Here is a 13895-nt window from a genome sequence, read left to right on the forward strand (position 1 = left end):
GCTCTGGGTCAATCAAAGAACCCAGAGCTTACACGTGCGTAGTCGATACGTGTTCGAGGGATTAGGTACACAAGCGAGCGCTCCGAGGATTGAAAAACGTTCTACATGCCCACGCAAGGAGATTAGGAGCTGGCTTGAAAAGTTCTTCGCTGAAGCTGGGTCTGGTTTCTTGTCTGCACCCAGAACCGATGGAACCGATAAATCCTCCACTTTCATGTGGGAATGCGTTTATGGGGAGGAATTTGCGCTACGACAAGAGCCAGGCTCTTTCGAGATAGTTTTGAACAGAAACATAGGGGACATATGCACATGGCCCCGGAGATCCTGGTATTGTAGTCTTCGCTGCTGACCTCTGCAATTTTCAAATGCCACAAGCCAGTTGCCACTTCATGTTGTAAGAATTTGGATTTTCTTGTGGGGATGATAATGACCGAACTGCAAGTGTAGAATTTTAGCTCTACAGCGAGACGATCCAAGCCGATCCACTGCGGGTCAACTGACATGCAGACTAATTGTTGGACAGGTGCAAGGCCATACAGGCCAGGATCAGTGGTCCAAAAGATAATATGGTTTCACCGCATTTTACTGTGATCGTGGAGCCTTTCAATTTGCATATGAATCGCCAAGTAGATGAATAACCAGCGAACATCAAGATGGCCGATTAGTCATTTCCTGCCAAGTCCCCAATCTGGAACCGGTTAACCGGCCTTCCCTCCCTCTTCTCTACACCGAGCTACGTTCCCCATCAGTGAAGCCTTGCTCCATCAAATTTCATCATAGCTGGTCACTCACTTCATTGATCCATTCAAGTGCCCAGACAGTCTACCAAGGCCGCGTCCCAGTAAGTTGATAAGACTCACTTGTCGCAGTACTGACCACCGATAATCTGCTAGTCATCACTTCACTCGCGTCATCGAAATGGGAGTATGGGACACACTCATACTTCTAACCCCCTTCTTTATGGTTGCTTCTATCATGTATCTACAATATGAGGTGTGTTTGCAGCAAATTCATTTCATAGCGAGGGCTGAGCTAACGAATCGGAAGACATGGAGCATGAAGAAGCGCATCGAGAGCCTAGAAAGCAGCAATCGGGCTCTCATGGAGGTGAGATGGACTTGACTCCCTGATACTCAAATGGTCTTTCGCGCTAACAAAATTTGATTCACTCAGGGGAAGCTCTGCTCGGGAAACTCGTGAAGCCATCATGAAACCACGCTTGATCTGGGGGGTTGCCTAGGAGGAGCGTTCGGCAGTTAGCAAAGGCCAGGAAGAGAAGGTGAACGACCAGAATCCACGCAACACCCGGGAAATTTCTTCTCCTTGCACTTTCCCCAGGCCAATGTAATTAGGAAACCGTCTGTTCTATTCCTTCTTTCCAATTTATTATATCGAGGAAGCTGCCTTCTCTGTTCCTTCCAACGCAGAGTGTTTACGACAGCCCTGCATTAAGAGCCTTTCCTCCCAGCAATGTTGTGTTCTTTCTTTTCTTTCCTTTCTCCATCAGTTCCAATTTCCACTTCCCTGCTACCATCATACGTTCATCTTCATCATGTCTTCCTGGACTGGTTACCAAAAGTTCATTGCTGTCTGTTCTTGCCTCGCCTTTCTCATCGCAATTGGACGACTCTGTTACGATCTTGGTCCTTGGGTAAAGGGTTTGTATCTTCGGAGGAGGAACAAATCTCGCCAAGTTTCTACGGGGGAAACCCTGCACCAAATCGCCAGGGACGGCCGGGCTCGAAACGAATCAAGGAGACGATACTTAATTCCACCGCTTCAGGGTATCGACGGGGGCGTTATTCTACCTGAAGGTTGGGAGGCGGTTCATCTTCGCGATCTTTCGACATGAGTGGGTTGGCGCAGACCATGAACTTGAGGGGGCTAGTTCTGTGAGTGTCTGTATCCTGTGGAAACTGCTAACTGGTTGAGCGACCGGTGGAGGAGGGGACGAGGGTCGAGGGGGGCACCGGCGACGAGCTCAGCCTTCTTCGCAGGGCCGGTGACTAGTAGCCTTTTGGTGAAGCTAACATGAGCTCATATGTATTTAAACCATCCTCAATTCCACTTCGTTTCATTCTTCTATTCCTTTCTCGTATATCTCAGTCTACTGTACAACCAGACTACCAGGCGATGGTAGCAATTCGTATATAGCTTACGGGTCGCTTGATTGAGTCGTGGGAGCTTCTCCAGAGGATTGGCTATCAACAGCAAGGCTACTTTGCCTTCGTAAACCGATTAGTTTATTTGGGCGAAGTGAAGAGCGGCAGCAAGACCGAAATATCAACATGCCATATTCAAGAGGCTACGCTTGCTGTAGCTAGCACAGCCTCCTCTTGAACCAGATGTATTCACTTTCGAAGGCGTTGGTCTGGTAGATCTTATTAGCGATTCTCACCAGCTTCCCCTCAGCGGCAATATGGAGTACGTTTATGATTTTACCCACACCTAGTGATATACCAGTGAGATTTGCCAGGATTGATGAGGACGGTGGAGCGGAGGTTCACGGTCCGTACTGCGGAGTTCGAAGTACTATGTAGGACAGCTTCCACCGAAGAGTGCGATGGGTCGTGGATAACGAATTTCATGAGACTCACAGGGCGACTATTTCTAGCTGAGAAGTTGGCACGGTTGATCTCAAAGTCTGCATGTCTGGTCAGAATAGTGATTTGTCGATTGGTATGAAGGTGGGTGCCTGAGGTTGCAATCTGCCAAGCATTCCATGCATACAACGCCGGGGCAGGCTGGCCTCATTCTTCCCCGATCACCATCTGCATAATCATCTCCCCCAGTTGAATTCTATCATCTCTCACCACGAATAACGCTGGCCGCATCAGGTCTTCGGGCCTTGTCGTATCATGGATGTCTCTAAGTAGCTTTGAGGATATGAGATCGAGAATTCTTAAATTAACCTGAACACTCCCCCTTCCGTTGACAAATCCGATCGCAATCCCGCGAGGACCGACAACAATACATCAAACATGCGAAATTACGCTACCGCAGCCCTTTTGCGAAGCCGACTCCCCGACGGACGGACGCAGGGCATGAGTTTCCTCCCTTTTCTGCGATTGAGTGGACTATCAAAATCGGATTTCCCCAAGTTATGCACGGAAAGACCCAACCGTACTTGTACTTGCGCTCCGGTAGCCATGGAAGTATCAAATGACTGAGAAATGCCCTAGACGAGACAATATCCGAAGACGAACTGTACAGATACTCCCGACATCGATGGCTGTAAGTGGGTACCCTAATTGGGATGGGGCTTTCAACTGACAGGCGTTCATTCAGGCTCAACGAGCAGAATGAGCTTTCCAAGCGCTACGTTAGATTCAATCTACAGCGGCTAATAGAAGTTGCTCTCAATGTTTGCGACGGAGCTCGAAATTGTATGTTCAAGCGCCCTCACCCCCCACGGAATTTAATATTCACCGATATCCCCCAACAGGCACCAGAGTTCTAAAGTGCTTAGAGGGTTTGCGCAATAAGGCTTTCATCTTGACTATGGACAACGGTGCGGAGGTTTTTGCCAAAATCCCGAATCCAAAGGCAGGACCGTCCCGATTCACAACGGCCTCTGAGGTGGCTACGCACGAGCTGGTGAGATAGGCTTTGCCTCGTCCATCTTTGATAACCTGTTACTAAGAATGTTAGTTACGCGATGTACTCAAGATTCCTGTTCCTCGTATTCTTGCTTGGTCCTCCGATGCCGCGAACAATCCCGTTGAAGCAGAATACATCGTTTCGGAGAAGGCACCTGGAATCAGGCTTGGCTCTGTTTGGAATCAATGGCCGCGAGAGGCCAAATTAAAGGTGATTACACAGATTGTGGACATGGAGAATACATTGACCGCCGTATCATTTCCCAAGCACGGCTGTATCTATTTCAAAGACGATTTGCGCTCATTGACTGGGAAAGCGGAAGATATCAACATCGACTCTTCCAATGCCGAATCACTCAGTCGCTTTTCTGTAGGGCCTCTCACATCTGCGGAGCTTTGGGAGGAAAGCATAAGAGAACTGCAACTTGAACGTGGTCCCTGTAAGTACCACTCGTGGTCTTGGACCCAAGAGAGATGTTAACATTTCTGGGGCAGGGCTGGACCCCCGTGAATACACTCAGGCGCTAGGACGCAATGAGATCGCATGGATTCAATCGCACGGTCAACCTCGAATGAACTACTACAGGTCAACTGAACATTACAAGCTTCCCAGTGAAGGGCTTGCTCTTCTCACTCAGTACATGAACGTGGCACCTTACCTGGTTCCATCAACGACGGATGAGGCAGCGACGTCCAAAGTACTCTGGCACCCTGATCTTCATCTTGACAACGTGTTCGTTGATCCGGCCACCTGTGAAATCGTCTCGGTTGTGGACTGGCAGTCTTCATGCATCGCCCCATTATTCTACCAGTCAGAGATTCCCAAGATGTTCCGACACCATGGGCCTGTTCGAGAAGGTTGGGTTGTACCAGAACGACCTGCGAATTTTGACACTCTCAGCGAAGAGGAGCAAATGAAGGTTGACGACAATCTAGAGAGTGAGACCATACACAAGTACTACGAAGCTCAGGTGTATAAAAGAGCCCCTCGTCACTGGGCAGTCCTTCAGCAATCAGCAATCCAAACTCTGCGGAAGCCTGTCTGGCTGGTGAGCAAGATGTGGGAAAACAAAGATCTTTTCTTTTTCCGTCAATCGCTCATATTCCTCGCCAACCAATGGAATGAGATATTCCCGAGTGATGGGCCACCCTGCCCTATTGAGTTCACGGATAAAGAACTTGAGCTTCATTCCAAGGAGGAAGAAAATATTGATGGTATTGGGCATATGCTTGCAATGTTTCAGGACCAAGGTGTGCTTCCGGTTGATGGCATGGTTGATCCCGGTGATTATGACATTGCCAATGAAAACAACCGCAAATTTAGAGATATCTTCATTGGGCTGGCTGAGAACGAAGCTGAAAGGGAGTTATATGCAAAGCTCTGGTCGTATCAATCGTGAAACTTAACCAACCGGTGAACACCTCCTTCCTCGACTGATACAGCCTTAGACCAGTGAACTGAGGATTATGGCTGCTTTTACAGCATTACTAGCTGACGTGCTAGCCTTGATAGATTAAGAATTGGAAATCAAAATTGCATAAGAAGGGTAGTCCGGAGTCTGAAGCAGCGATTCTCGAGATCCGGCTGTGACAAGAATACCATCGGGTACATACAGACAGCCCACTATTCTTATCTACACCGGCTTAAAAACCATCAATTAGTGTCTGCTCCCTCCTCTCGGAACTATAAGTATTTGCCGGTCAATTGTAATCCCGATCTCTATTTATACCGCAGACATCAGCTCACAGCAATATGTACATATCGTATTCCAATTCAAGAGAGTCGGGCCGACCTTGCCACACGTTTGAGAACCAAACCACCAACATACGCGGTTCGCATCGTATAGAATCGCTTACATGCCATCAGCAAGCATAGCATTAACCAGCTGCACATGACGGTCACCATTCTCATCGCTCCACTCATTGTCGTAATTCAAACCATACGGCCAGAAGTGGCCTCCACCGCAGCTGATTGTAGCATCGGAACCATCCCACGACTGCAGCAAAGGCGTCGCAGTCGGCCAGTTATTATCCGCGCAAAGCGTGTCGAATGCAGCCGTCTGGCCCACGCCAAGGGTATGTGAGATTTCATGCAGAGCCGTACGCTCGTTCATGTAAGCGCGGTCCGAACCGAATCGAATTGAGCCGTCGTAGCTGGCCTCTGCGGTCGGAACACCGGGCGCGTAAGAGACGTGAAGCTCTTTGCTGGCGTCGCCGAGGCGAGAGTGCCGTGCCACTGCGGCTTCCATTGCGGCCTCGATCAGACCGTATGCTTCTGTTTGGTCGGAAGAGGGATCGGAGGATTTGTCCAGCGACCACGTCAGGGTAGCGGAGGCTGTTGATGCAGCGGCTATCACGCTGATAAAACGGAGAAAATACATTATGTTTAGACTAGCGAGGTATTGTAAAGACGAGTCTAGTTTCAGAAAATCAATGGAATAGTCGGTTTGAAGCAATTGGGAGGATGGGACTTGCAGGTTACCTTCAATATTCCGCGGTGCATCCTTCCCTATTAATATGGAGATGACCAGCCAATTCTAAATGAAGGAGTGACTCGGCACGAAACAGAACAACGCAGCGATCTGCGTTTGGCACTAAATTTCACGGAGCGTTCTCTATCTGCGCCAGACACTCATTTGCTATGTCTCGCGGTAGCGTCTTGGCTCTTGAATAGCATCGTTTCAGCTTCATTAACACTTGCAATATTCCACCGCTTGGACTTTCTGACGGCGGAAAGGAGGCTTGGCAATCATGCAAAAACAGAAGTTCTGCAGTTCATATGAATAACACTTGTTGATTGGCATTTAATAAGGGCGATCCGCAGTATACTGAGAGTCTGAGACACTACTTAAATAAATACCCCACGAATCCTATAGAGGTCTGTGTAAGCTTTAGTGTACCGCTGTTGCTCCTAAGTCCAAGGGTTCTCTTAACATACTGAAAACGATTACCGTGCTGTGACTTTTTATACTAGATCGGCAACAACCATATGTAATGACAACAGTAGCCTGCAGAACCATTAGACGCCCCACGGCACTTTCGTGCTTTCGAGGCTCCGAGGCCCTGACCGGACACTAAGAGAGCCAATGCAAGCAATTTAATAGAGGGAAGAACTCAAACGAGGAGAGAAAACGGCAGTCAGTTGGAGGTTGAGATAAAACAGTATGTCTCGAGATTTTGCAACATTCATTGCAGTACCCAGTTTATTATGAACTGGAATGCGATTCGAGATTCTACATGACTCTTACTTGGCTGGATGGTACCTGACTGATAATGTGACATGAAGATCACATCTGATTCAAGATGATCGTCGTGGAGGATGTGCCTGAAAAAGTACGCCGCCCCCCCTGAAAAATTGTTTAAGAGAAAAAGCCTTTTGCTCAACGAACAGCATTCATGTAAATTAACTCGCCTCTCACCGGTTGCGGCTGGACAAAGTCATGCAGTTGCATTTCAACCGCTGGGCCAGCCGTCGTCAAAGCTTTCGCCATACAATATCCGTCCTGTACAATATAATCTGCTATCCGGATAGTATGCTTTTAGCCACTTGGCCTTGGCCGCCGCCCACGTCAACGATGGAACCCCCGTCCACGACGAGACTGTCAAACGGGTAGAGCCGGGGAATGATATTGAGAGAGTTGACAGTGACCACTGGCCCCGGATCGTATCTTCCACGGCGATATACCACTAGAAGTTATTTCCGGTATCGAAGGCGAGGTTGAAAGCGCAATCGTGCGCTCGTTCCAGTTCGCGGTACCCGCCTGCTGCGAGGGCGTCGGCCTCCCGGCTGGCAGAGCGGAAGGCTTCGTCTAACCTAATCGCTGTTTAGATTTACAGTAGCTTACACACCAGAAAAGTTTCTTTCAATTATCGTCCGGTGACCAGAGAGGAGGAGCGAACCGGTGGCAGAGTAGGTCGTGCGTTGTGGGCTTTCGGAGGGAAGACATTCGGGTGTGGGCATTAATAGTTGGGCTGCGGCTGCATGAAGGCATGCTCAATTACCAGAACACGCAAAATGCGAACTCATCAATATCAATAAGCTTTTTTCCGCATGGTCAATCACCCCAATCAAAGGAGAGAGACGGGTGAGCATTTTGTTCGCACATACATACCCAGAAGAGCTTCGTCTGGTCAACCGGGCAAGCTCGCTCAGCGCGACTACGCCTTCGAGTGGAATGTGATAGTGAATTCTTAGATCGATTGCCACTTTGAGACATGAACAGAAATGGAACTTTAGAAAGCTGACGAGCAGATTTAGCTCGGGGTCCATCGTCGTGGCACAGATTAGCTGAGAGATCTCGATGATAGCCTCCTTGGCTCCTTTTCCTTCGGGAGATTGAACCCTGTCATCCAGCAATGATGAGTATGGCGACGACATATGCAGACAAGGCAGCGGGAGATGTTCATTCTTAAGAACCTGTCTATAGGTCGACATTGCCTGGAGCAGTCGAATCTCGAGAGCTTTGAAGCCATCTTTTCCCGAGTCCATTGCACAGTGCTTCTGAATCAATAAAGAAGAGGGTTTCGGATGGAATCTCGTCCAAATTACGCTCCCCATCTCGGGGTATGTAAGGCGTACGTGCCATACAAGCTTCCGTGGACATCCACTGACGAGCTTTATCTGCCAAACATTCCTTGCCGATCGTGGATCTATTGGGCACAATCGCTAACTGCCCATCCATCGGATGTGTAATTTACTGCCACCCTTACTCTCTGAGCTGTTTGTTTTCTGGGAAAAATCCAGTCATCGTCTCCAGACATTTCGTTCCTCCCCGCCGGTGCTTTTAGGGCTCATGTTGTCTCATGGGGAGGATAGCAGCCAGGGTCTTGCATATATCACGCCGTCGGCTGAATCTTCTTCAATCACTAAATTTAGGGGGAATTTGTTTCCTCCTCGACTCTTCGTTGCACTTCCTCCCCCTCTTCAAGTGACAATATCGTCAGACTGCCAGATACATTGTTTACTCTTTGAAGGAGGCGTTCTCGGTTCTACGAACCGCACCGTGTCCACGTCCCATTATCTATCCCCTTAATTATCTGTACCCACAGTCCTGCTGGTCTAATTGTAAACGGCGTGATATTTACAATCTCGTAATGTCGAAGAAATGCCCTCAGCTTCACGGAACCAGAACTTGGAACCAGAACTTGAAGAAAGATGACAACAGGATAGATATACATATGATTGACTAGGTATAGCAAAGTAGTTTTGCAAGATCTCTGAACATACTAAGCTATGCCAACTTCCAACTTACACGCAATGTCCTGCACGCTGGTGCCCACGAAGATATCGTAGTTACCAGTATCTAGACGCCACGAAGCGGTTTGCTCATCGTACCACCGGAACTCTTCGCTTCTAACGACAATGCTCGCATTCCTAACCTCACCAGCAGGCACCCACACCTTCTTGAACCCGACCAAAGTCTTAGGATAGCTTTGAAGACCACTGTCTCGAATTGATCTCGATGGCGACGCGTATACCTGAACGACTTCATGTCCATCATACGATCCGATATTGCTGACTGTGACGTGAATCGCAATCTCCGACGCAGCACACGAAGCGGCCAATCGCCCGCTCACTCGGATGTTGGAAAGCCTGAAAGATGAATAAGACAGACCAAATCCAAATGGCCATAAGGGCTCAATCTTGTGCTCTTCAAACCATCGATACCCTGTCAACACACCCTCGCCGATGACAGCGTGGTCATTTGCCGCTTCGGCAGGGAACCAAGCACTAGATCCGTGATCGGCCAATTTCTTGGGAAACGTGATAGGAGTCTTTCCAGAGAAGTTGCAATGTCCCAGCAATGCATTCGCTAAAGCATGCCCGTTCTCCTGTCCTTGGTACCAGGCAAGGACCAGAGCTCGCGCTTGATCTACCCAAGGCATAGCGATGGCGCTGGCCGCTTGGACCACAACGATCGTGTTAGGATTCGCGGCACAAACCGAGGATATGAGCTCGTCGGTGCGACCGGGTAAATCCATGTTCGGCCGATCGCCACCCTCGCCCTCAGAGTCCTTGTTATGTCCCACGACCAAGATAGCTATATCCGAGTCTTTGGCAGATTCTACCGCCCGGTTCAGCATGGCCTCCTCATCCTCCTCCATGGCCATACCAACCCGGAGGCCAGAGACGGCAGGGAAAAGTGTGTTATCGAAGGATTCGATTGTTGGTAAGGTCGCGATGTTATCCACCCGCAATGCGTATGCGCGCCCTGCTTCGAGATGTATAGTTGCACAGCGATCCTCGCTAGAACAACCGAGGAAGCCACCGGTGATAGTCGTCCAATCCGTGTTATCGATCGTCAGCTGACCGTCCACGAAGAGCTTTGCCTTGCCTGTGTTGGCAATGCTGAATGTGTATTGACCCGATTCCTTAACATTCACAACGCCTGTAGCTCTGTATGAGTAAGGGTTTCCCTTCAGAGATGCCGGCACATCTCCGTCGCTCATCATGTAGATTAGCGAGTTCGGCCAAAAGCTGGTGGCCACGACCGGGCCCTGAAACTCGTATCCCCCAAAGAACTCCACCTTAAATCCTTGCTTGCAATCATCGGAAAGAGTGAGTGCACCATCCAGAAGAGGAGGGCGCAGCGTAAACGGAATACCCTGTTCATACGACACTTTCAGCTCTGGGTTGGCTTTCTTCAGAGCCTGGGTCAGACAATCTTCGGGCGTGGTGGTGTAAAATGGGTTGACTGCAGCACTGCCTGATCCACCTGCAGTCGGTTTGCGAGCATTCGGGCCCAAGATAGCGACACTCTTAAGTGATGTTGGTTCAAGTGGTAAGAGGCCTTCATTTTTGAGCAGAACCAAGCCGCCTTCAGCGGCATCTCGGGCGATTTGGTGGAAAACGGCATTGTCGGATGCCTGGAAGCTCTGCCGACGTTCCGAACACTGAGTCTTCTGCGATGCGAGTAGAGGCTGGCCATCCAAATCTCCCAGCGTTGGAAGAAGCCCGGCCTTTTCGAGTAGCTGCAGCACTCGTCGCACACTGACATCCAAGTGTTTGCTTTCGTCCACCAGTCCGGCTCGAATAGCAGCCAACAGCTTCTGCCCTCGGCGAACAGGCGGCCCCGGCATTTCCAGATCGGTCCCAGCGATAAGACTCTGGGTGGTGCAGTTACAGCCACCCCAATCACTCATGACAAGCCTATCGAACTTCAACTCTTCCCGAAGGAGGCGTTTGAGGACGAAGGTGCTCATATCTGCATGAATGCCGTTGACCTTCGGATAGCTAACCATCGACGTCCATGGAGAGGCTTGAAGAGCCATGGCAAAAGGCTTCATATAAACCTCACGAAGGGTACGTTCGTCAATGGTTTGATCGACATTGAAACGCCGCGTCTCCGTATCATTCAGAAGAAAATGTTTCATGCAGGCACCGACGCCTTGGCTTTGGATACCCCGGATCATTGAGGTAGATAAAGTGCCGATTAGGAATGGGTCTTCTCCATAGCCTTCGAAATTCCGGCCACCAAGCGGCGAACGCGAGAGGTTCATTGTCGGAGCCAACAGAACATGGCAGCCCTTTCGCCGCGTCTCCTCCCCAAGCACGGTACCAACCCGCTCGATCAGAGAAGGATCGAAGGTGGCCGCGAGCGATATCGCGCACGGGATCAGAGTAGTAAGAGAGCCATAATTCCATTTAGTGCCTCGTGCGCCCGCCGGTCCATCGGTCGTCTGAAGAGATTGAATACCGAGTCGATCAACCTGAGCAGTTTGCCACATGTTTTGACCGGCAACTAGGGAGACTTTTTCTTCCAGAGTCAAAACCTCGAGGAGCTTTTCCACGACGGGACTGAGAGCGTCGGAATCCATTGCCGTCATGTTAAGAGATGAACAAGGCTCGAAGTCAATTGTGAGCGACACACATGCATAAAGTTGGCCAAATACTGCTTTTTGAGTACCAGGATCCTGAAAGTCATTTTTCGAAAATTCCTGGCGCGACACATGGTGCCATTGTCGTCATAGCTTCAAGCGTGGTTGACTTCGGCGATATAGTGGAGACGATACCCGGGATTTTTTTTCTCTTCTCCTCTCCCTCGTATTGAGTTTGCATCCTCATTTTGCTACTTGGCCACGGTCCACTATTCCAGTATTGTACCACCAGGATCTAGTCATCCAGAGAATTCCCCACTCTCACCCCAGACGGGCTTTAGCACGAGCCTGGGGGACCTTAAACCCTTGGGGAAAATGTGGTCCCTGTCTAGTCCTCCGAATTGAATATCAACGAAAGAACAGCAGTTCCACTTGCACGGAGTAGTGCTGACAGTCTGGGGCACAAAGTTCCGGAGGATTTGAAGTCCCCTCGTCAGTTTATCCATTTTTGAAAATGGATTGATAAATTTTCTTAGGCGATGCTCCATGCTTGATAACGCAAGTATAAGTATACCCTAGACCTGAGGCTCCAGCCTTGTTCAGTTCGGCGGTCTATTGCCTTTTCACCTTTCTCCTCTTATTTCGAATCTTTTTAAAATGGTGCAGCAAGGCCACTCAGCGGATTCACTGCGATCCTTCCCTTGGTTGATTTGGGTTGTTCTTGTCTTTGGTTCCATCTCATCGGCTGGTTTCGGATTTGACCAAGGATGGTGGTCCGCATTGATGAGCTCTTCTCAATTTGTGGAAAACTTTGGATCATATAATCCTGCCACAAACGAATGGGCCCTTTCATCGCAGCAGCAGTCTTTGGGTACCGGCCTGGGTTACGTCGGTGTTATTGTCGGTGTATTCTGCGGCTCACCCCTCAATGAACACCTGGGGAGAAAGAAAACCTTCTGGATTCAAAGCTTCGTGGTGACAGTCGGAGTTATAATCGAGTCGACTACCAAATCCAGCTATACACAATTCATCATCGGCAAGCTCATCGTGTACCTCGGGGGTGGCATTGCCACCAGTGTGATCCCCGCCTACCAAGGCGAGTGTGCGCCCAAGTCCCTCCGTGGCTTGATGTCCGGAACATATAACGCCTTCCTCATGATAGGAGGCTTTGCAGCTTCTCTTATCGTGTATCTTTGTCAACACATCCCCACAGATTGGGCATGGAGGGTTGTGATAGTGGCCCAAATTGCCATCCCCGCGGCCAGCTGGATCAGTCTTCCCTTCTTGCCAGAGTCCCCGTACTGGCTCGTTTCACGAGGAAGATTAGACGAAGCTGTGACTTCTCTCCATCGTCTCCGCGGCTCCTCATTCCCCGCTGAGGCAGAAGTCGCAGCTCTTCAGCTGCTGCAGGAGGAGCAGCGTGAGCGACAGGCAACCGCAACCTGGGCCGCCTGCTTCACCCATCCGGTTAACAGGAGGCGAACAATCATTGCGGTCGGTGCCCAGGTCTTCCAGCAGGCCCAAGGCATTTCTTTCGTCGCAAACTACCAATCTGTCTTTCTTCAGGAGATTGGATTCAAGGAAGTCCTTCTGATGGCTGTCGTGGTTTACGTTATCGGTGTCGTGGCAAACCTCGTCGCCATGGCCACCACTGATCTGCTGGGCCGGCGTAACGTGCTGCTCTGCTCTTCTCTGATGCTGGGCGCCTGCATGATCACGATCGGCGGATTGACCGCCAACGGCGCCGAAGCCATGTCTTACTCCATGCAAGTCGCGGCGGTCGTGATGCTGATGCTATGGTTCTTCTCCTTCCAGATCACATGGGGGCCTCTGGCATGGGTCTTGACAGCCGAAGTGCCTCCAAACCAAGTCCGAGAGAAGACCGTAGCGATGTCCGGAATGGGAGCCTACATCATCGGATTGATCATTGTGTTCGTCAATCCCTACACTCAGGCCGAGATCGGTGGTAGAGTCGCTTTCATCTACGGGGGTCTCTCTGTGGTGGCGTTTCTTTTCGCCTGGTTCTTTGTCCCGGAGTTGAATCAACGCTCCCTGGAAGAGATTGAGCAGATGTTTGAAGACCGACTCCCAACACGGACATTCAAGTCGCATGTCTGCCGGGCGCCAGCGGATGTTACTGAAAAGAAGGAGGCAGATGTTTTCATTGAGAATGTGTAATTATTTTATCTTTGCGGTTTTGCTACGACGGGTTAGCTCTTGAAAACCTGTCTATATATTCAGCAATTATATATCGCTAAGTGTGGAGGACTACTTGGACTCTATTATCATTATCTCGGTGAAAATCGGTAAGCCGGTACTCAATCCGCCAGTGAATCAATCAACGCAACTCCTTTCAATATATAACGAACAGGCTGTTGAGCAACCGAAGCAATGGGTTACGAAAAGGATTTAGGGAAGTTGTGTCTATTCTTATACAACTTGAAATTTAGTAGCTCTTTAGAATACAAGAAAGCAACG

The 13895-nt window shown here is 49.7% G+C and overlaps 4 protein-coding genes across 4 annotated transcripts; 2 read left to right on the forward strand and 2 right to left on the reverse strand.

The window, feature by feature from the left end:
* Positions 1 to 2783: 2783 nt before the first annotated feature.
* LDX57_011907 (aminoglycoside phosphotransferase family protein) lies at positions 2784 to 5013 on the forward strand. The gene is made up of 6 exons (XM_046093649.1): positions 2784 to 3129; positions 3183 to 3234; positions 3289 to 3386; positions 3446 to 3597; positions 3652 to 4039; positions 4095 to 5013. The coding sequence occupies exons 1-6, from the start codon at positions 2982 to 2984 to the stop codon at positions 4997 to 4999; spliced, it is 1743 nt and encodes a 580-aa protein (XP_045949627.1). The 5' UTR covers positions 2784 to 2981; the 3' UTR covers positions 5000 to 5013.
* A 352-nt stretch (positions 5014 to 5365) lies between these two features.
* On the reverse strand, positions 5366 to 6060 carry LDX57_011908 (uncharacterized protein). Its single transcript, XM_046093650.1, has one exon. The coding sequence runs from the start codon at positions 5978 to 5980 to the stop codon at positions 5453 to 5455; it is 528 nt and encodes a 175-aa protein (XP_045949628.1). The 5' UTR covers positions 5981 to 6060; the 3' UTR covers positions 5366 to 5452.
* A 2765-nt stretch (positions 6061 to 8825) lies between these two features.
* On the reverse strand, positions 8826 to 11426 carry LDX57_011909 (uncharacterized protein; the record flags this gene model as incomplete). Its single annotated transcript, XM_046093651.1, has 1 exon — positions 8826 to 11426. One exon carries the CDS (start codon positions 11424 to 11426, stop codon positions 8826 to 8828), a length of 2601 nt encoding a protein of 866 aa, XP_045949629.1.
* Positions 11427 to 12200: 774 nt separating this feature from the next.
* LDX57_011910 (uncharacterized protein) lies at positions 12201 to 13595 on the forward strand (the record flags this gene model as incomplete). Its single annotated transcript, XM_046093652.1, has 1 exon — positions 12201 to 13595. One exon carries the CDS (start codon positions 12201 to 12203, stop codon positions 13593 to 13595), a length of 1395 nt encoding a protein of 464 aa, XP_045949630.1.
* Between the last annotated feature and the right edge of the window lie 300 nt (positions 13596 to 13895).

The sequence above is a fragment of the Aspergillus melleus genome (assembly GCF_016097325.1).
Source record: "Aspergillus melleus strain CBS 546.65 chromosome Unknown contig7, whole genome shotgun sequence".
NCBI classification, from domain to species: domain Eukaryota; kingdom Fungi; phylum Ascomycota; class Eurotiomycetes; order Eurotiales; family Aspergillaceae; genus Aspergillus; species Aspergillus melleus.